Source organism: Eptatretus burgeri, chromosome 1, assembly GCF_056783735.1.
Source record: "Eptatretus burgeri isolate ZD-2024b chromosome 1, Ebu_testis_v1, whole genome shotgun sequence".
In the NCBI taxonomy this organism is placed as follows: Eukaryota; Metazoa; Chordata; class Myxini; order Myxiniformes; family Myxinidae; genus Eptatretus; species Eptatretus burgeri.
In genome coordinates this window covers 158,875,691-158,898,103 of record NC_140961.1, presented here as the reverse complement: position 1 = coordinate 158,898,103, position 22,413 = coordinate 158,875,691, and the positions used below count along the sequence as shown (strand labels likewise).

The following is a 22,413-nucleotide window of genomic DNA, read 5'->3' as shown; positions in this document are numbered from 1 at the left end:
CTCAGCCTGTTCGCAAACTCCTCAGCTACTCTCTCATCCCTGAGCTTGGCAACATCCAGCCTAGGCTGGGATGGTACCATTCTCCAGGATTTAAGGTGCAGCTTTAGAGTTGCTACAACAAGCCTGTGGTCAGTATTGAGGAACTGAGCACTCCGGTAGACCCTGCAGTTCTGGATCATCCTCCAACGACCGTCAATGAGGACATGGTCAATCTCCTTTGCCACACCGCCAGCGTTGGAATACCAAGTCCAGCGATGAGCTTGCGGGCGCTGAAACCATGAACCAGCCACCCTAAGTCCATGACTTCTTGCAAAGTCAAGGAACTTAGTGCTATTCTGGTTCATAGTTCCTGACCCATGGGGACCAACACACACCTCATAACCATCCCTATCAGTTGCAGTCGATGCATTGAAATCCCCCAAGACTAGAAGTGTATCTCGTCTGGGGCACTGATCAACCACAGACTCGAGTGTGGCGTAGAATGCATCCTTCACGGTGAGATCACTCGCCTCAGTCGGAGCATAAATAGAGACCAGGGAAATGACACCTAAGGAGTGGCGAATCCTTAATCTCATAATACGCTCGTTGACCGGTGTTACCTCAGTTATCATTGGGGTCAGCTTATTGGACACAGCTACAGCAACTCCTTGGGTATGGTAACCATCAGAGCGACCAGACCAATAGTAGGTGTAACCACCCACCATTATCTCGCCGCAATCCGGTCTCCGAACCTCAGAGACAGCTGCAATCCCGATGTCCAAACGCTTGAGCTCAGATGATAACAGAGACAGGTGATCATCCTCTCTTAGGGATAGGACATTCCAGGCACCCACCCGAAGGGACCGCCTCAGGTTAACCCAAGGAGACCGCCGTCTGGTGGACGACACCTCAGCACCACTCCGACACACTCTCCCGCAATCTGACCCAGGGATGTTACCCCGTGGTTTCCCTCCTATCAAAGATTGGGGGTCCCGATGGCTTTGCCCCAATCCTGTCATCCGGTGAGCTGCCCTGCGAAGGGAAGCTGCACAGGAGGTACTCCCACGGAGTGGGTTTTCAGATTTTTTTGCGTTTTTGCGTTTTGCGGAATGAAGCGTTTTACGGTGGCCGGAGTGCAAATCCTGCCACCAAACTCCTAATAAGAAGAAGCCCAACTGCAGGAGGACGTCCGCAGACACAGTTGGGCACTAGATATGGATGGCCGTTGGCTCACAAGGAGCTCCTCTGCCCTTTGACAGGTTTTGTTTTTAATCCTGCTGGGTGTCCATATCCAAACACCCTCCTCACCAGAAAACCTGGTGGGGGAGACGGTTTAGTCGCCGACAACCCGACCATGGAACAGGTTAGTACAGGTTTACATGGTACCTGTAGCAGGTCACAGATCGAACCTGACCTGACTATAATGGACTATGCAATTGCTCATGGACTATGCTCATGGACTATGCAATTAACAAATCTCATTTGAGTCTCTCTCAGCAACCGCTCGTTGGACACAAAGTCAGACCAGAGATATCCAAGGAGTCTCCAAAGAGACCAGATACCAAAGGAATTAAGTCTCCTTCTCAGATCAATGGTCAGATTCCAAGTCTCAGATCTTGAGAGAAATACTGGAAGCACCAAGGACCTGAAGACTCAGACTTTCAACCTCCCGCACAGGTACCGGCAGTACCACACCCTATGATCCAGTGAATCCATGACTCCCCAGGCCCAAAACAGACGATTGTTGACCTCTGGCTCACAGCCAGCAGATACATTAACTGCCAAGGGAAGTAAATCTCTCTGTGACCTCAACATCCTCACCTCAAACAGGTAAAGACAGGATTGCAGCATCCAAAATTTCATTGAAAGCCTGCATCTTAGTTTTGACCCAGGATACCCATAATCCCAGTGACTCCGACTCCTCATTCAGCACCTCGAGGGCCCGCAAAAGGATATCCAGAGTCTCCACAAAGATAAATGCATCATCAGCGCAATCAAGATCAGAGATCTTGACAGTCCCAAAAGATGCACCACAACTTGATCTCTCTGACATCCTCATAATCCAGTCCATACAAGAACTGAAAAGTGTGAGGGCCATCCACACCACTAAAAAATTCCAGTAACAACTGGAAATAAGTATGAGATGGTATCACCCCATCTCTCAGCACTGTCAGTACCAGAATATCGTTCAGACTTCAGATTGATCAGTTTTGGTGGAACGCCATGAAGACCAAGAATCTTCCAGAGGGCATCCCGATTCAATGAATCAAACACTTTACAGAGATCAAAATAGGCTGCAAGCAGCCCCTGCCGAAATGCTCTTCTGCGTTCGGTGAGGAACCGAAGAGCAAGGATACTGTCAATCGTTGACCTCTTTGGTTTAAACCCGACTGCTCTGGACTGTGGCACTCAAGCAGATGGAGGTAAACCCGATAAAGAATTATCCAAGCAAAGACCTTGCCCGGTAATGAGAGCAGGGTCACCCCTTGGTGGTTGTTGCAGTCTTGGCGATCACCCTTCCCTTTCCAGAGAAGGACAGAACGCCCCTCTTCCAGTCGTTTGGGATGATGTCTGTGCTCCAGGCAGACGACAGAACTGTATGCAACAACATGAGTGCAGCATTTCCAGCAGCATTGAGAAGTTCAGCATGGATGCCACAGATCCCAAGAGCTTTACCCCATTTCAACAAGTTCACCATAGCCTATGTTTCCACAAACAAAGTTGGATCACAGTTGATTGAATGATCAACAATAGGGATGGTAACACCCTTGACATCCAACTCAAGAGATTGTGGATCAGCCTGGTGCAGCCTGTCAAAGTATCTGGCCCAGTGGTCCTTCACTTTGAACTCCTCTGTCAAGAGCCTCCCACCCTCCACTCTAACTGCAGAACACTGAGGGATGGGCTTGGATCAACGCAATGCGTGAATTCCCCTGTAAGCAGGACCAGAATCACTTGACCACAGGTGATGCTCTACCCCCTCACAGATTCCTTGCACATTGGCCTCCTTGTCCAATCTTAGTGCACTTGCAGTTTTATGCCTCAGCTTGCTGAAGAGCTCAGCTCTGCCATTCGTCCTGGCCCTGTGAATCTTCTCAATGGTATCTAGTGTCCCTTGAGAGTCAAATTTCTTTTTCGGCCTGCAGTGAGCTCCAAAAAAATCCACCGGCATCATTAAGATGGTGGTCTTGAAGGCAGTCCACAACTCTTCAGGATCCCCAAAGCAGCCAGACTCCCCAATTCTCCATTCATCCTATTCACAAACTCCTCAGCTACCCTTTCATCCTTGAGCTTTTCAACATCCAGCCCAGGCTGGGATGGTACCATTCTCCTGGATTTAAGCTGCAACTTTAGAGTTGCGACAACAAGCCTGTGGTCAGTATTGAGGAAATGATCACTCCGGTAGACCGTGCAGTTCTGGATTATCCACCAGCGACCAGCAACGAGCACATGGTCAATTTAATTTGCGAGAACACCAGCGTTGGAATACCAAGTCCAACGATAAGCTTGTGGGTGCTAATACCATGAACCAGCCACCTGAACTTAATGACTTCTTGCAAAGTCAAGGAACTTAGTGCTATTTCTGGTTCACAGTTTCAGACCCATGTGGATCAACACTTGCCTCATTATCATCCCTGTCAGTTCTTATTGATGCATGGAAATCCCCCAAGACTAAAAGATTATCTCACCTGGGGCACTGATCAACCACAGACTCGAGTGTGGCATAGAATGCGTCCTTCACTGTGAGATAACTCGCTTCAGTCAGAGCATTTATATAGAGAACAGGGAAATGACACCCAAGGAGTGATGAATCCTTCGTCTCAAAATACCCTCAATGACCGGTGTTACCTAAATTATCATTGGAGTCAGCTTATTTGGCACAGCGACAGCAACTCCTTGAGCATGGTCACCATCAGAGTGACCAGTGTAACCACCTTCCATAATCTCGCCGCAATCCGGTCTCCGAACCTTCTATAGTGCTGTAACATCGATGTCCAAACGCTTGAGCTCAGATGATGACAGAGACAGATGATCATCCTCTCTTAGGGATACGACATTCCAGGCACCAACCCGAAGGGACCACCTCAGGCTAACTCAAGGCGACCGCCGTTTGGTGGATGACACCTCAGCACCACCCTGACACAAGCTACCACAATCTGACCCTGGAGGGGATCTCCATTTTTTTCTCTCCTATCATCAAAGATTGGGGGGTCCCGAAGGCTTTGCCCCAATCCCATCATCCGGGGAGCTGCAGATGAGGTACTCCCACAAAGTCGGTTTTCGGATTTATTTTTGCTTTTGATATGCTTTGCAGGATTAAGTGTTTTGCAGTGGCCAGAGTTCAAATCCTGTCAAAGATCTCCGAATAAAAAGTTACTCAACTGCAGGAGGATGTCCGCGGACACAGTTGGGCTATGTATGTGGGTTACACAATGTGGAATGGAGGTCTCCCAGGCTGGGCTCCAAATATCCACCTTCATTTTGTTAAGGTGTCACAATTCACAGACCAAGCTTTGAAATTTTCTGTTTTCAAAGTTTTGTGCCGAGGGCTCTCTTCAGATTGGTTACTGAGCCCAGGACAGTTTCCACCTCAGTTCGTTTGTAGTGATATTCCCAAGGATTAAAAAAATATATATCTCTGTGAGGTTCTTCGTCATCAATCCCATGATGTTCTTCATCGCCACTTGCACAACTTTGGCATTCTTCAGCTTCCACGATCCTTTCATTCCATGCTTGAGTTCTTGGTATTTCGTTTTCTTGATTTGTGATTTCTTGATTTTTTTGCATCGTTAGTCCAAAATAACCGATATTAACACCCCAATTCACAGTGTCTTCTCCTGTTTTTTTGTACCTAAGTATTATATCTTGTCGCAATGCTTTGTTTTTGATGTTCACGCTTGTTGGGATCATAAGGTCATATGTGCGTGGTCCTTCAATGTTTTCAGTGATTAATTTTGGTTCATTTTCCCACAAATCTTCTGGATCTTGAATATCAATTTTTTTTTGCAGATGTGCCAGTGGATTACTTTACAAACACATGTGTTGACATGTGTACAGCTGTTCTAACAGGTTTTTTTTTTCGTGTTTGGTCATGAAGCTTCACATATCATTCTCTTTGCTAACCCTACCTCCACCCCTCACCTCTTTTTTATTTTCCTCCTCTCCCCCACCTTTCTCTCTCACGTTTTCCCCTCCTCGTTCACCCTCCTAACAAATTGCAGCTCTCTCGCAGTGAATGGCATTGTTTAGTGAGGTGTCACTCTCCCCACTCCCCCCGAGCTCCCCATTCTTCATCCTCTCTGTCTCCCCTCCCCCCTCTCACTCGACACCTGCCCCCTCTCTTGCTCCCCCCCCCACACCTCTTTCTTGTCCCCATCACTGAAGCAACGGGTTGTATTTGCTTGGAATGTAATGTCTTTACTTGCATTTGTATCCTTTATTGTGAACCAATGTGTCGTTCCCTTTGGTTCATATTGCAGGTGTTCTCCCTTGTAAAAAATATACAATTTATTCTTTGATTTCCCACAAAGTTGTGGGTCTGTGTACATTGCCACAGATTGCACTTTGTTTTGTTTTGGTGATTGTTGGGAAATCTCGAGTTCACATGAACTTGGAGGCTCGTGTCGGAATGATTGTGATGGAATGTTCTGGAATTCCAATCTGGGATGTTTGTGCGTTGGCTTATTTAGGAATTCTGGCAGGGTTGTGTCTTTGCCTTTCTCTTAAAGCAAGAACTTCAACTTCACACAATAATAATCAAAGGTTTATCTCTTTTGGTATAATTTTTGGCTTCATGGTGGGATTAGCTTTTGTCCCAGCTTACTACAGCACCCAAGGGAAGTTTTTGGTTGTGATTCAGGCTTTTTCAATCACTGCCATTGCTTATGGCATACTCGGTTGTGTATTTTTTCCCACGTGCTACACAATCCTCTCTAAAATAAAACCAATAAAATAAATATACAATCGTTTATCTGTTCCATTGATATATTTGTATACAATGATGTAGGTTGTGTCAGGTCAGGTATGGGAGTATGCACCAGAGCAGCGCATCACTGCGTCCACTTTCCACCGGTACACCAGTGGCCTCCGTCTGGCCTTCCCCCAGGCAGATGCCAGGCCCATCCCCATCTCCTTGAGATGCTGATCAACCTGCTGCAACCACGAGGCACGTGGTCGGCCCATTGGCCTCCACCACTCAGGAGGCTCCCTCGCTGAGAGAATCTGGTGAGCAGAATCAGCATCAGGAAAATGAGCCACATGTCTATACAACTACAGCAGACACTCACGGAATATGCAGGTAACAAATCTCATTTGAGTCTGTTTCAGCAACTGCTCGTTGAACACAAAGTCTGACCAGCATTAGCCAAGGATTCTCCGAAGAGACCTGGTACCAAAGGAATTAAGTCTCTGTCTCAGATCCTTGGTCAGAGTCCAAGTCTAACATCCATAGAACAAGACTGGAAGCACCAAGGACCTGAAGACTCAGACTTTCGTCCTCCCGCACAGGTACCGGCAGCACCACACCCCATGATCCAGTGAATCCATGACTCCTCAGGCCCAACCCAGATATTTGTTGACCTCTGACTCACAGCCAGCAGAGACATGAATATCACTGCCAAGGTAAGTGAATCTCTCCATGTCCTCAACATCCTCACCACAAGTATATACAGACAGGATAACAGCATCCAAGATGTCATTGAAAGCCTACATCTTAGTTTTGATCTTAGATCAACTGATTTCATGATTATTTAGCTGGGTAGTTATGAGCTCGGTTGTTGTTTTATTATTTTTGTATTTATTCATTCACACCCAGGATTTGGGAATTGCTTGCAGTCCATCACTTATTCCTCGTCCATACTTTCCCTAAGAATGTGGCGGTGATCTGCCTTCCCAAATCCCTGAAGTTTCTGTGTTGATGATGGAGCCACAATGCTGTTTGAGAAGTTTTTATATTTTGATCCCAAAACACTGAGGGAATGCCTTCCATATTTTTCTTTCAATCTCCCTCTCCAACGCTTCTCTCCAGTGCTTACTGTTCAGTCATAAACTGTTGCAGTTTTTGGATGACTATGTTTCCGATCTCGAATAAATTTTTTACCCTCAACTCAGCCCACACTTCCACACATGGATGCCAATGAACACTTCATGAACTTACAAACACTCATAAGAGTGCACTCCGATTACCTTACTCTCTAAAGTGATGGTAACTCGCAACATATTCTCTTGTGAGTCGAAGTACAAGGAGATATTTTTGTCATTTATGATAAGAATTATTATGACATCACATTGTAATGAGTTTATTTTTATGAATTTGAACATGTTGCCTGGTTTCAAAGACGTTATCAGAATACCAACAATGAAATTAATTGGATAATGATGCAGCATGTTGTGTAGTTAGTTGCAAATTCCAGTTATTATGATTTTCAACTCCTGAAAAAAAATCTCTCATTGGATAAACAGCTCTGAAAGGATTCACGGAAAATGTAAATGTTTAAATGCGATGATTGTTAATGAGAATAATGATTGATCTGGAGGGACTGCATTTGGTATCCAGGGAACATGTAATGGAGAAAAGGGTTGTCATGGCACCGAGTTTGAACGATACAAATTGGGATGGTTGTTACTCAAATAAAACAACATTAAATAAGCAGAATTGATATTCTACCAGGAGATGTAAAAATATACATAAATTTAGTAAGCAATTTTCATTTCTTTATATAAAGGATGAACAAACTAAGTGATGTGTGAAATGTTTTCAGGTTGTGTAACTTTTTATAATATGTTTGTGTCGTTTTTATTTATTTATTCTTACTTACCTGCTGCTTCCGGAGACGCTTGCCAACCTCGTGTGAGTAAAGATGAGAAAACGATGTTTTCCAGCGGAGATATTATTCTTGGAGGCTTTTTCCCAATTCACAATTCCGCGATGGAACAGAAATCTGTTCTGAAATGGTTTCCTCCAGAAGTCGAGTGTACCACGTAAGTTCCAATGTTATGAGTTTATTATAATATTTCACACATTTCAATCCTCGTTCCACATTTTAAGTGAGTTGTGTTTCTCATTGATTGTGTGACAACTATTCTTGGTTTTGATTGTCAATGAACTCAGATCTTCAATTGGAAAACTCAGATCTTTTCCATTGTGAATATTGTTATATTCTGTTAATGAAAGGTTACATTGTTTGTTTATTTTCAAACCTTGTGAATGTTAAAAGCCCTGTTGTTTGCCACGTGGTTGAAGGATTGATGCACATATATTAATTATTGTAGTTTTTATTTTCATTCACTGTCACATTGTCCGATTTTTATTCATTCTCACTGAACTGAGATCGTTTGTTTCAGGAGTCGACTTTTAGGACTACAATGGGCTTTGACAATGGTGTTTGCTATTCGTGAGATCAATCAGAATGAAATAATTCTTCCCAACATTACGCTCGGATATGATATCCGTGACTCTTGTTTTTCTATCCCTAAAGTAATACAGACTGGTCTGACTTTCCTAGAAGGGGAAATTGACTCTAATGAAGATTTGAAAGGTTTTTGTTCCACAAAAACCATAATCGGTCCATATGCCTCCCCCCTTACTACATTCCTGAGTACAGCACTCAGCCTGTTTTATCTTCCCCAGGTAAGTCGTTAACATGCATTTAACATTTAAATTTGGGATTATGCTGTTACCTGCAAGTAAACATCTTGGATGAGCTTAAAACTGTCAAGTGTTGGGAAGCATTGCATCTCATAGTGACAGAAAGCTGGTTGACCTGTCTTCATTGTACATTGTAGACAATGACAATTCCATGGTATCATTCAAAATGCTAGTCCAGGGTGTCCTTATAGCTGATCACATCCCCCACTCCTGTGTTTCCTTGTACAAAAGAAAAATAGAAATAGTTGTGTTTTACCTTAATATAACCTTATGACAAGTTTTTTTTTTCCTCGGCACAAAATTTAATATTGACAAACAAAGAACAAAATACAGCTCTATAAAATCGTCATTGTTCGGTCATTGAATCATTAATACCCGCAAACCCATTGAAAAGGGCTTGATTGGTTTCATGTCTTGGTCATCAAAGCATCGATCTTGTTTTCTAACTTTTGTTTCAACTTGTTTATCAATCTTACTTTTGAACACTACAGTGATAATAAAGATTTATTGAAGATTTATTGACAACTAGAGGTCTGCCGGACAGCGCGAATGCCGCCTTCTCTAATGCTCGAAACGATTTGTTGTCCACCTTGATACTCTCATCACCGTTTGTTGATGAACATATCTCGACTGAGCTTCTCTGTTTTGTACTCGAAATACATTTAAATTAGTCACAGACTATCTTGCTCTTCTTCTTGCCTTATTCTCTCGTTTTCTTTATAATCGTGCTTCTTTTTGTTCTTCTGTCTCGACGAGTCGCTCTTTTCACATTTGAAACGTAGCTTCTGATTTGTTTTGTCTATTTTTTTCGATGCCTTTGCCTGGTGAAAGAGAATATCGATTTTTTTTATGTGTAAAAGACTTTTTAGAAAGTATAATTTTGGTCAACGAATCGATGAAGAAACCTATTTAAAATTGAGATTGTGTCACAGTTGCCAATGTTTGGGCAAAACACTTTAAAAATCATACTGGCGTGGCGTAAAGTCTGTGTCAGTGGTGCAATCAAAAAAAAAAACAAACTCGTCATATCGCGTCACAACAATCTGCACAACATTCGCAAAAACAGTCGTAGTGAATGCAGATTCCCATCAAGGGTAAATGCAATGTTCTTTCACACCAGGAAAAAGTTTTGGTTTTTTTGTGGGTGGTGGGGGGGGGGGGTCTTTTTTTGTCTGTCAAGTCAAGGCTTGTGTAAGAGTTAATATACAGAAACATATAACAAGGCAGGAGACAAGTGGAGTAGGATAGGGAAACACAAAATAGAGGGGAACAAAGACAATAGGATATATGTGGAAGTGAGAGGGGTTGGGCGGGGTACATGGAGTAATAAAGATGGTACTGCAGGGACTTTCAAGAAGAAAAATAGGGAATATGAAGCAGGTGGGTTTGGAGTGGATTAACAGGGGTATTAAAGATCAAGATTTCTGATAGGGGAAGATATGAGCTGGTGGTGAACAGCTGTTTTGAAGACCTGGAGGGAGGAGTGGGATTGAAGAGAGTGTGGGAGATTGTTCCAGAGGCAGGAAAAAATTTCACAACAGGACCCCGTTATTTATTTTTGAGGGTCATCTAGCGCTAAATTGTATGGGGAAAACAAATTGATGACATCATCAGTTAAGTGCTTCAACAGCCATAAAAAAAAATTTTTAACACTAAAAACCTTCAAAACTCTTCTCCGAAGCGACTGAAGAGATTGAGGCAAAACTTTTCAGTTGTGATCGCATATCCATGAGGAACAAAAGTTTTCCACCGATTAAGTCATCAGTCACATGGTTTGGCAGGTATTATTTTTTGAAGAATAAACCTTCAAAAATCCTCTCTCCAGAATGGATTCACAGATTGAGGGGAAACCTCACCGACATATCACATTCACGTTCACAATTAATTAATATCACATTGTCTGGCAGCCATATTGTATTGAACGAAAAATCTTTTTAATATTCTATCTCTTCAACCACTTCATCGATTGATGTGAAATGTCACAGTTATGATGTAGTAATCATGCCGAATATGTGTTTTAAATTTCATCCTGATCAGATGCATGGTTTGACAGTCAGAATGATTCAATATTTTGAATCTGGGTTCAGGAATTTAAATCAAACTTGGTGCAGGTATGTATTGTGATGTAATAATGTGGGCAAAGGCAAATCTGGTGATGTCGTGACGTAGAAGGGTGCCCTTCTCGTTATAAGTAATTCTTCACCATTGAGGACATGGATTATGACAAAACTTGGTGGATGAGTCGGTAAGGTAACAAGAACAAGCCAATTAGATGTTGATTCAGGTCAGCAGACCTAGCCTATCGGTGGGACACAAAATGTAAACTGTTCAGCCTGGTGGAGATTCTTTTGCCATTCTCATTTTTCTTATGATTTGACCTTGTCCATTCTGTGTTCTCAATCTTCCGTGTGCCTTAGCTCTGAATACAAAAAACATTTAAGCGTGAATATAAATAAATAATGGTGACTGAAAGACTGAATCATTCTACAATCCTGTATTATTCTCGCTCAAAATATATTTTTTAAATACTCAAAATTCAAAATTGGCTCTGATTCCAACAATATTTGATATGCCTCATTCGCAGATATTGTTGCACCCATTTTAAATAAATGCATGCAGTCATATTCGAGTAGAGACTCCTGAAGGACTGAGGGATGGATGGACTAACAGGACCCAAAATATAATTGCCAGCATCTGGCTGATGCCTGGTTGGGGGCTCACCTTTGAGATGTGGGGGTTGGTGGTCTGGGAATGGAGCTGGACAGGTCAGAGAATGCACAACGAAATGAAATTTCAATTTGATGACCAGTTCACTCACATAAATAAATAAATTAGTACAGGTTCAGTATATTGTTTTCTGTGCTCACATGTGTTCAGTATATTGTTGAGTTTATGAATATTTGACAATATTATTTTTCGATCTCACCTCAAAAAGTAGATCAATGTCGTTTTTTAAATCTATTCCAGATTAGTTATGGTGCTGGCTGTGAATGTCTTAGCGACAGAAAGCGTTATCCATCCTTCTACAGGACATACTATAATGGTATCTATTGGGGAAGTGCATATGCACATTTGGTGAGATATTTTGGCTGGACATATATTGGTCTCCTCGTTGTGGAAGATTATTATATCTGGAATATCATGGCTATGTTCTTTCATGATCTCAGGCTTTTTGGAATATGCACTGCTTTTGAAGATTTTTTACCTCAACACTATCAACAAGAACACCTTGAGAACTTGGGTGAGAAGACTATCCCATCAGATGCTCTGTTGACGGTTTCTAACCTACTGTGTTCATTTATTAATGACTCTTTACCGTTCCTGAAGGTCACCCAAAATGAACCTAAATTGACGGCACACGCATGGGAAGCAAATGGATTGAACACATTTCTTACCTTTTTAAAGATTTATTTACAATGAATGTGGATAGGACAACAATTTACAAGGAACAAACCATGTGAAATAACAGACACAATGAGAGAGGAGGGAACATGCAAACTTATGCACAAAGATGAGAAATACATATAACTTAACCCATACGATGTACCGCAGATCACATTTATAAAAACAATAAAATTGCAGGACAGGAATTTCCTTTGGCACAATGTGCATGGTGGAAAGCGATGATATAGGCCATCATGGAAGCCATCGATGAAGTGAGCAAGTGACAAAGTGACCCAATGGTGAAGTGAGCTAAAGATGAAGTAAGCCAGTGATTATGAGCACCTTGCGATATACACCCTGAACCAGCCCTCAAGACCCTCCATCTCTTCAACCGAGATTCTTTTCCGCACTCATCCTCCTGCATGCTGGGAGCTCTGGTGTGTCCGTTCTTTCCTCTCTATTTTCTGTGAGGGGTTCTCCACTGTGCTGTTCCACCCATGGTGTGGCCCCAAGAAAAATAAATCTATTCTCTGCTTCCAGGCCTGACAGCGCATGGCACCGCATATATATATATATATATATATATATATATATATATATATATATATATATATATATATATATATATATATATATATATAATAAGTTTGAATAAGGATATTGCATTGCTGTGTTGACTGACTGTCTTGACACAACTTTGAGGTTGTGGGTCCATTGATGTTGAGTGATCTACAGACAGGGACTGATGACCGGGTTTGTGGATCCGCTGTTTCGAGAGGTTTTGGGCTGAAGGAATTGAAACCTCTATGAAAAACGGAGACCAGTTGATGATCCGAGCAGTTGAGAAATTGGCAATTTGCTTTTAAGTGAAGGTGATAACTTCCAAAAAAAAAGCTTTTGTGAGTGTGTGTGTGTGTGTGTGTGTGTGTGTGTGTGTGTGTGTGTGTGTGTGTGTGTGTGTGTGTGTGTGTGTGTGTGTGTGTGTGTGTGTGTGTGTGTGTGTGTGTGTGTGTGTTTTGTTACATCTGGCTTCCTCATTGGGAGTATGGTGCAGTAATTGGTCTTACTATTGATTACCCCTTATGAAGATTAATTATCTTTAAAATGGGTGTTCTAATTAGCCCAAACACTCAATTTTCTCTAAAGCTCTTCCATGGAGTTCCCTTGATGGGCATGCAAAGTTTCAGGATGATAGGTTTCATGGTTTTGGACTTAGGAGGAGACACAAACACACACTGACACACATAAGAGTGTCGATATTAATGTAATTTATTAGTATAGATATTAATATAATTACAGCAGATTGCAGAAAAGGGTGAAACAATGCGGTTCAGCGTTTGTAATCCCGATTTTTAACGTAGTGCACTCGCCCAGTGCCTAAGCCCTTAAGCAAGCCCTCCAATGAAGCGGTTGATTCGGATCAGCTGGCTTGGCAAGCAATGAGCAATTGTTCATACCAAACACCACCCAGAGTGCCAAACAATGTGCGAGTTAGACAAATTAACACTTTTTTTTTCGCAGTCAGAACTGCTGCTAAAGTCACTTCCACAGTTTATATTTTGAAATTCTACTCAGGTTGAGAGATTCTCGAACTTATCACATATGCAGAAATTAAATAAAGGCTTGAACACTGGCATCTTCGGCTGCTTTTAAGCATTGTGATGTATCCAGCGATTTCTTTGTATGAATAAAAGCGATCAGGGATGTATGTAGCGATTCATAGGTTTGAAGTTTTATCGTACAGAAATCGACCGATTCCAAGGCAAGGCATTTTTAAGCTGTGCAGACAAAATGGCGAATTAATACTCGAGCTGGGAAGCTCAACACAGATTGACAAAGGTAATCCTGTTTGTAGTTTTACCCTAAATTATTTATGTTATCTCTTACGAAAACGTTGGAGAATAACGGATATGTCTTTTTATTTCTTACGAGTCATTCTTAAGTGTATCATTTTATGTGCAATTGAATGGGAAGCCTTTGGAGTACTCCCGACACACTGTGATACTCCATGATGATATGGATTTTATTCTCGACATTTGTACACCAAAAGTTTACAACACTTTGAATTTGTTTTTCTATCCAGGAGATATTCTATTCAAAACAAAAGCAACGGCTATTTTTGTCTGGTGGCAGTACAAAGATATTGTTCCCTTTGGTGAAATATTTTTGAAGTATAATATCACAACAAAAATCTTCATGGGATTTGTTGCTTCCCCTCTTATACAAATTCATCATTTGACCGAGGTTTATCAAGGATCATTTGCGTTTGAAACGCAAACTGGATTTGTTGAAGGATTACATGAGTTTATAATAAGTTTAAAACCACAAGCTGTAGTTGAAACAATCTTTCAGTTTCAAAAATTCTCGACAACATCGCTAACAACAAAGATCATGAATGATAAAACATTAATATCCAGCAATGTTGATTCTATCTGTTTTGAAAACACATCCACTGATTTTGAAAAACTCCGTGATGTTTTTCCTGGATGTTTCACCAGTTTGGAAAATGACCAGCAGGAGAAATTCACAGGAAATAGTGATTTGATTCACTTGAATAACATGATGCAATCACTGCAAATACTAAATCACTCAAACAACTTGGCCTGCATTCCAAATATCATTTCAAAAAACTGTACTTGTCTGTCCAGTTTGTATTGTTCAAATGTTAATATTATAACAGAGTATGAGATGCTTGTTGACAAGAAAACTAATAAAACAATTCACAAGAAGCTCCTCAAATCAAATACAATTTTACAGGAAAGTTCAGTTAATCAAAAGTATGGAATGAGTGAATTACGTCCAGGCTCTTTTGACGATTTCCTTTTGGAAGTTTGGGAAAATATATTTCATTGTTCATGGAAACCCCTGAGTGATGGACTGAAACGTTGTACTGGATCTGAAAGTTTAGAGAATGCAGATACACAACTCACAGATGTATCAGAGCTTCGGTACGGCTACCTGGCTTACCTTGCAGTGTACGCAATTGCACATTCTCTTCATAATCTCTTCTCATGTGTACCTGATCATGGACCTTTCATAAATGGGTCATGTGTGGAGGGAAACTTTCATTCTTGGCAGGTGAGGTTTCTGCAAATTTGGGGGATGGAGCGGGGGGGGGAGGTGCAGTTCAAATACTGCATATATAATGGCCAGATCTTGCGTTTCCAAGAAAACATTTTTGAGATTTTACAATCAATGAATGAGGGGTAAACATGATAATATCATGACGTCACCTATTACATTAATAACTGTTACGTGTGAAGGATTGGTTAGTTAAGGTAGTCCTGGTAATGTATGAAGGCTCATAAATGTCTGTGAGGGTAAATTAATTGTAGAGTGAGGGTTTTGAAGTGAAAGTGGGTGTTCATCAGGGGTCAGTCTTGAGCCCAATCCTGTTCATTATGGTTCTTGAGGAAATATCACCAGAATTTAGAGTAGGCTTACCTTTGGAACTCCTGTATGCTCATGACCTGGTGCTGATAGCCGACAGTGTGGAAGAGGTAATGGATAAATATACAATGTGGAAAGAGGGTATGGAGGCCAGAGGACTGAATTTGAATACAGGGAAAACAAAAGTACTGATTCGTGGTGTGGGAGAAAGAAGTGTGAAAAAAGAGGTAGGTGGTCCTGTGCTAGCTGCAGAAAAGGTGTTCATAGCAATTCAATATTGTGTAAATCCTGCAACTGCTGGGTGCACAAGAGGTGTCGTGGCATCACGGGAGAATGCAGGTGGTTCCTGACTTCAAATGTGCTGTTTGCACAGGTAAACAAGTGGCTCCAGTTCGAGCGGAAAGGTGAGTTTATGGGGATACATCCCTTGAATGAGTATATAAATTCTGTTATCTTGGTGATATGATTGGTGCAAGTGGTCGTGTAGAAGTACCAGCGATTGCAAGAATTATACGTGGCTGGAGGAAGTTTAGGTAGTTGATATGACTGTTGTTCGATGCTGGAAGAGGTTGAGAGAGTTGCTTCCCCTATTGTTATAGGCTGTATTCGGTTTCTGGAGTTCTTATCCCAATTGTTAGAGGCTGGAGGAGGTTTAGGGAGTTATTACCACTATTGTTAGATGCTGGAGGAGGTTTTGAGAGTTGTTACGACTATTGTTAGAGCTCTGGAGGAGGGTTACGGAGTTGTTACCACTATTGTTCGAGGCTGGAGGAGGTTTAGGGAGTTGATGCCACTATTGTTAGAGGCTGGAGGGGGTTTAGGTTGTTGTTTCCCCTTTTGTGAGAGGCTGGAGGAGGTTCACGGAGTTGTTACCACTATTGTTAGAGCTCTGGAGGAGGTGTAGGGAGTTGTTTTCCCTATTGTTAGAGTCTGGTGGGGTTTTAGGGAGTTGATACCCCTGTTGTTAAAGGCTGGAGAAGGTTTAGGGAGTGTTACCCCCGTTGTTAGAGGATGGAGGAGGCTTAGTTACTTGTTACCCCTGTTGTTGGATGCTGGAAGAGGTTTAGAAAGTTGTTACCCCTATTGTTAGAAACAGGAGGATGTTTAGAGAGTTGTTACCCCTATTGTTAGAGTCTAGAGGGGGTTTAAGGAGTTGTTACCCCTGCTGTTAAAGGCTGGAAGAGGTTGAGGGAGTTGTTACCCATGTTTTGAGAGGATGGAGGAAGTTTAGAGTTGTTTCCCTTTTTGTTAGAGGTTGGAGGGGGTTTAGGGAGTTGTTACCCCTCTTGTTAAATGCTGGAGGAGGCTTTGGGAGTTGTTACCCCCGTTGTTAGAGGATGGAGGAGGTTTAGATAAGTTTCCCTTTTTGTTAGAGGCTGTAGGAGATTTAAGGAGTTGTTTCCCCTTCTGTTAGATTCTGGAAGATGTTGAGGGAGTTGTTACCCCATTTGTTAGATTCTGGAAGAGGTTGAGAGAGTTGTTACCCCTGTTGTTAAAGGCTGGAGTGGGTTTAGGGAGTTGTAACCCCATTGCTAGAGGATGGAGTAGGTTTAGAGTTTTCTCCATTTTTGTTATTTAGGTACTTCTTACCCCTGTTGTTAGATGCTGGAAGAGGTTTTGTGTTGTTTCTCCTATTGTTAGAGGATGTAGGAAGTTTAGAGAGTTGTTACCCCATTGTTAGAAGCTGGAGGAGGTTTAGTGAGTTGTCACCACTATTGTTAGAGCTCTGAAGGAGGTTTAGGGAGTTGTTACCCCTATGATAGAGTCTGGTGGGGGTATCAGGAGTTGATACCCCTGTTATTAAAGGCTAGAGGAGGTTTAGAGTCATTTCCCTTCTTGTTAGATGCTGGAAAAAGTTTAGAGTGTTGTTACCCCTCTTGGTGGAAACTGGAGAAGGTTTAGGAAGTTGTTACCACTGTTGTTAGAGGCTGGATGATGTTTAGGGAGTTGAAACCCCCTGCTGTTAAAGGCTGGAGGGGGTTTAGGGAGTTGTTAACCCTGTTGTGAGAGGATGGATGAGGTTTAGAGTTATTTCCCGTTTTGTTAGAGGTTGGAGGAGGTTTAGGGAGTTGTTACCCCTGTTGTCAGAGGATGGATGAGGTTTAGAGTTGTTTCCATTTTTTTAGAGGCTGGAGGAGGTTTCAGGAGTTGTAACTCCTATTGTTGGCGGATGGAGGAGATTTAGAGTTGTTTCCCTTTTTGTTAGAGACTGGATGAGGTTTACGGAGTTGTGCCCTCTGTTGATCGATGCTGGAAGAGGTTTAGAGAGTTGTTGCCATGATTATTAGAGGCTGGGTGGAGTTTAGGGAGTTTTTACCCCTGTTGTTAAAGGCTGGAGGGGGTTTCAGGAGTTGTTACCCCTTTGTTGGAGGCAACAGGAAGTTTCGAGAGTTGTTACCACTATTGATAGAGCTTTGGAGGAGGTTTAGGGAGTTGGTACCCCTATTGTTAGAGTCTGGTGGGGGTTGAGGGAGTTGTTACCCCTATTGTTACCCCTATTGTTAGAGTGTGGTGGGGGTTTAGGGAGTTGATACCCCTGTTTTTAAAGGCTGGAGTAGGTTTAGGGAGTTGTTACCCCCAATGTTAGAGGATGGAGGAGGTTTAGAGTTTTGCCTTTTTTTTAGAGGCTGGAGGAGGTTTAGGTACTTGTTACCCCTGTTATTAGATGCTGGAAGAGGTTTAGAGCATTGTTACCCCTATTGTTAGAGGCTGTAGGAGGTTTGGAGAGTTGTTACGCCATTGTTAGAGGCTGGAGGAGGTTTAGATAGTTTAGATAGATAGTTGCAAAATGGATTTCAGACATTATTTTATTTACCACTTCACTGTAATTCTATGCAGAATCATTTTAATGAGACAGTATGAATCGAAATTAATGCTCCACCACACATCTGCCTTCCCTTCCTCTCACCTTACACTGTCTTCCCTTCCCCCACCCCTCCTCACTCCTCTCCCTCCTCTCTCCTTTCTCCTCCACCTCTTCACTCTCCCCACACTCTCTCCCTCCCACCCGTCTCTCTCTCTCTTACCCGCTCTTTGTCTCCCTCCCTCCTTTCGTATTACCATCAGCGAAGCGCCGGGTGGTATTTGCTATTTTTTAATAATTTAAAGTGCATTCTAAAGATCTTTTTAGTATAAATAATATACTACAACAGTTGTATTGTAATAATTTAAACCAAAAATACAAAAGGTAACAATTTATGATCACTCAAAATCACCCACCAGGGCAAGCTACTGTAATTGGACCACACGTATAACTTAAAATCCTGATGTGCTGAGAAAATTCTGACTTTAGATTCATAATCAGCATGCTCGATTTCGTCTATAACATATGTTTCCCCCCTCGTAGCAAAATCTTTGTTGTCCAGTGTATCATTGTCGGTGATATTAGTGGGTGAAATTCAAAGGACCCTATAGGAAATTTCACGGTGATGATGCGATGGTGTTGGAGTAAGCGGAAGTCACTTGAGTGAGTTGGGTAAAGTTGAAAGAACAGAGACGAGTGGCAGGTGTACAGATCGGTGTCGGAGCTAAAATGACATGAAAATATTGGGTTTGGGAGAGAGGATGCAGCAGAGGTTGGAGGTTGAAATGGAATGCTAAACCCGTGCATCTGCATTGATGAGAAAGTGGTTTCTATTACTCAACACTGATATCAGCAACGTAGACGTGCAATATGGATGTCGTCAGATGAACGTTACTGAATGTTCTGCAGAAGTCTACACTATAGTAGTGATGGATTATTATGAATGGACTGACATACTGTACTGCCAATAAAGGAGAAGGTATAACAGGAGTGAGCACATGTGGAGAACGGGCAAAAGTAACAGAAGAAACCAGAGCCTGGATGAAGAAACCAGAGTTTTCACAATGCATGACTGGTACATTATGTTCCCTTTGTGTTTTCCACCTTGTTTTAACGACAGCACTGATTATTATATTTTTCTCCAGGTACTTTTTTATCTCAAAAATGTGCAATTTGCAAACAATTTGGGGAAAGTTCAATATTTTGATGATGAGGGATCTTTTCCCTCTCGATATGAGTTGTTGAACCTCCAGCCTGGCAGTGATGGCAAAATTCAATTCAAGGTTGTGGGATCCTTTGACTCTCCTTTCGGTGAAGGACTACAAGTCAAGGAAACTGATATTTGGTGGAATAATAAGAATCAAGAAGTGAGAATTTAATTCTTGTTTCCAGGGTTGGCTTCCATTTGTTGCATCCGGTGCTCCTTATGGCAGAATGTGATAAATAGTTGTTTTTGTTCTTATTTATTTGTTGTGATTTTGTGTACACATGGTGCTCTTGATATCACTTAAGGTTGTAGTCATGTTAGTAATACATTAGCGAGGGTTTTTTTTTTCTTTTTTCAAAGCATGTGTTTTAATTGTGGAGACAGCGTTGGGATTGTAGCAAATGTTCAGCAGCGGATAGGTTGGAACAGGAATCGTAAGATAATCGCAGAATGTGTGTGTTGAGCTACTGGTGTGAGGGAAGAGCAGGAAAGTATTGACGATGTCAAGAAGGCATTGGGTAAGGAGCAATTATTGATAATGGGAGATTTTAATTTAAAAAAGGATGGCATAGCAGCAGCAAGTGCTATTCAAGCGGAATTAATGTACAGATTTATCTTCTCTCGTGTTCAGTTGTCCGACCATTCCTCCTGCCCATGGTACACTGAAGCCTGTGGTGAGACTGTTGTTCTGAAACAACTTGTCTTCCCCTCATGGAAAGCAAATCCGACTGAAGGCAATCTCAGTTCCTTCCACAAAGCTCGGAACAAGTGTGTGTCTATCCTCAGGAAAGCCAGGAAACAACATCTTTCTCATCTCAAGTCTGAACTCTTAAACCTCTCTCCCTTCTCAAAATTCTGATGGCATCCTTTTAAGTCTGTTTCTGGTGTATGTTCCCCCTCCATCTCCTCCCTTGCCTCAAATGGCTGCACAGCTGACACTGCATGTCAAAAGGATGAATTACAAAACTCCATGTTTGTTTCTAAATCTTCAGTCCCAAACCCCTCGCTTTCTGTGCCCACCTTACCCAGTTGCACCCAGTTGTTCCTAGATTCTGTGTCCTTTGCCTCTGACAAAATGAAGATATTGCTGTGAAGCTTCGACTCAGATTCTGCAAATGGTCCAGACTGCATCAGCCCACGTGTCCTCAAAACCTGCTCGGCTGCTCTCGCTCACTTTCTATCTGTTCTATTCACCCTCTCATTTGGTCAAGGTCATCTGCCATCTGCTTCAAAACCAGCAAACATGACCACTCTGCATAAAAAGGTGAAAAAACAGCTCCCTGCAACTACAGACCAATCTGACTTCTACCATTCATCAGCAAAGTTATGGAATCAATCATCGCTTCATACATTAAATCTTAACTCTTCTCCAACTGCTTGATTTCGATCATCAATTTTGATTCAGACCAGGTCATTCTACCCTGGATATGCTGCTTTTGCCCTCCCAACAATGGATGGAAAGCTGAAAGGCTGTCAACAACTCACCTGCTCACCAACTGTCACCAGCAGTAAGAGCTGAAAGGCTGTCACCGAATCACCAGCTCACCAACTCTCACCAGCGGTCAGAGCTGTAAGGCTGATGACTGCTGATACCGGCGAGCCCATGGTGGTGCCAAAAACCTGTTTGTAATACACTTCGCCAAAGATGAAGTACGTCGAAGAGATTCAAGCAGACAGCATGTCATACACGTCCATGAAGCTTAAGGCACCCGCAGCCTGTTTCCACCGATCATCCTACACCAACCATCGGTTAGCCACCTCGATCAGCAGGGAGATGGGCACGTTGGTGAATAATGAGATGATGTCAAAAGACACCATGGTCTCCTGTGATTTGATAGTGGCATGTTTCACTTTTTCAGCAAAGGCAGTGAGTGCTATTATGTAAGGATCACTCCATTTTGCCAACGAAATGCTTCAGGATGTTGGCCAAGAATTTAGATAAGGCATACGATTGTCAATTAATGCAGGAGACAATGAGCTGGAGTGGGACTCCACGTTGTTGAATAATGTTCTTTCGGTCCCAAAGGAACCGTGAAGGTCACAGTGTATACAAAGCCCACGCACACCAACTGCGACCTCAAATTTGATTCCTGTCATCTATTGGAGCACAAAAGATCAGTAGTACACATGCTCTGAAAAAGAGCACGTGAGATACCATCCACCATCAAAGAAAAGATGAGAGAGGAGGTCCATCTGAAAAAGTTTTTGAAGGCTAATGATTATCTGCACAGCTTGCTACCAAAAAGGAGAACGATCTCACATAGCCCCACACAACAGACTGGGACCGAAAGAACAACCCAGGGGGCTGTGTGTTCTTCCTTTTATTCCAGGTGTATCACGGAGGATCACCAGACTATTGAAAATGACAGGAGTGTGGGTAAGTTTGAAACCAGTCTTCACTCTCAGGAAAGCCCGGATGAGGGTAAAGGACAAGTTAACGAGGAAGGACAGGGCGGGGTGGTGTATGCGATACCCTGTGGTTGTGGAGCCGAGTATGGGGGAGAGACAGGGATGACCTTAGGCCAACATATTTCTAAACACCACAAGGCCTTTGAGTGCAATTATCTGAACAGTTCTGCCGTTGCCAAACATGGGCTCAAGGCAGGACACACACCTTTATGGGACCGCATTCGCATTTTGGTCTCGACCACGAACAGGAGCAGAAAATGGATTCTGGAGGCTGCCATGCAGAGGAAACGGTCACATCGATCATGTAGGAGGTGGTGTATTTACCTTTAGCATTTGGACTTCGCTTGCACAAACGAACCGGGGAATCCCAGACATTGCATGGGGATTCCACTTTCTACATCATCATGCTGTGTGGTCAGGACTAAGCTGTTAGTGACCTGTGTGGTGACCTGTGTGGTCACCTGTGTGGTCAGGTGGCCTGTGTGGTCAGGACTAAGCATCACCCGCCCCCCCAACCCCTCCACCCCTTTCATCCAACCCCCCTCCCACCTCCTCTTTTCTATACATGGCCACGTTTGCACTGCTGTGAGTTTA

At 42.5% G+C, this 22,413-nt stretch overlaps 1 protein-coding gene across 1 annotated transcript in view; it reads left to right on the top strand.

Annotated features, from left to right (window-relative positions):
* The first annotated feature begins 7,744 nt into the window (after positions 1–7,744).
* LOC147035858 (extracellular calcium-sensing receptor-like) overlaps positions 7,745–22,413 on the top strand; it is a 38,550-nt gene continuing 23,881 nt past the window's right edge. Inside the window, exons 1-5 of the mRNA XM_085847759.1 lie at positions 7,745–7,959; positions 8,323–8,608; positions 11,594–11,867; positions 14,094–15,088; positions 19,349–19,570. Of these exons, the coding sequence (XP_085703885.1) occupies positions 7,760–7,959; positions 8,323–8,608; positions 11,594–11,867; positions 14,094–15,088; positions 19,349–19,570 (1,977 nt within the window). The 5' untranslated portion in view covers positions 7,745–7,759. The remainder of the gene's footprint in view (positions 7,960–8,322; positions 8,609–11,593; positions 11,868–14,093; positions 15,089–19,348; positions 19,571–22,413) is intronic.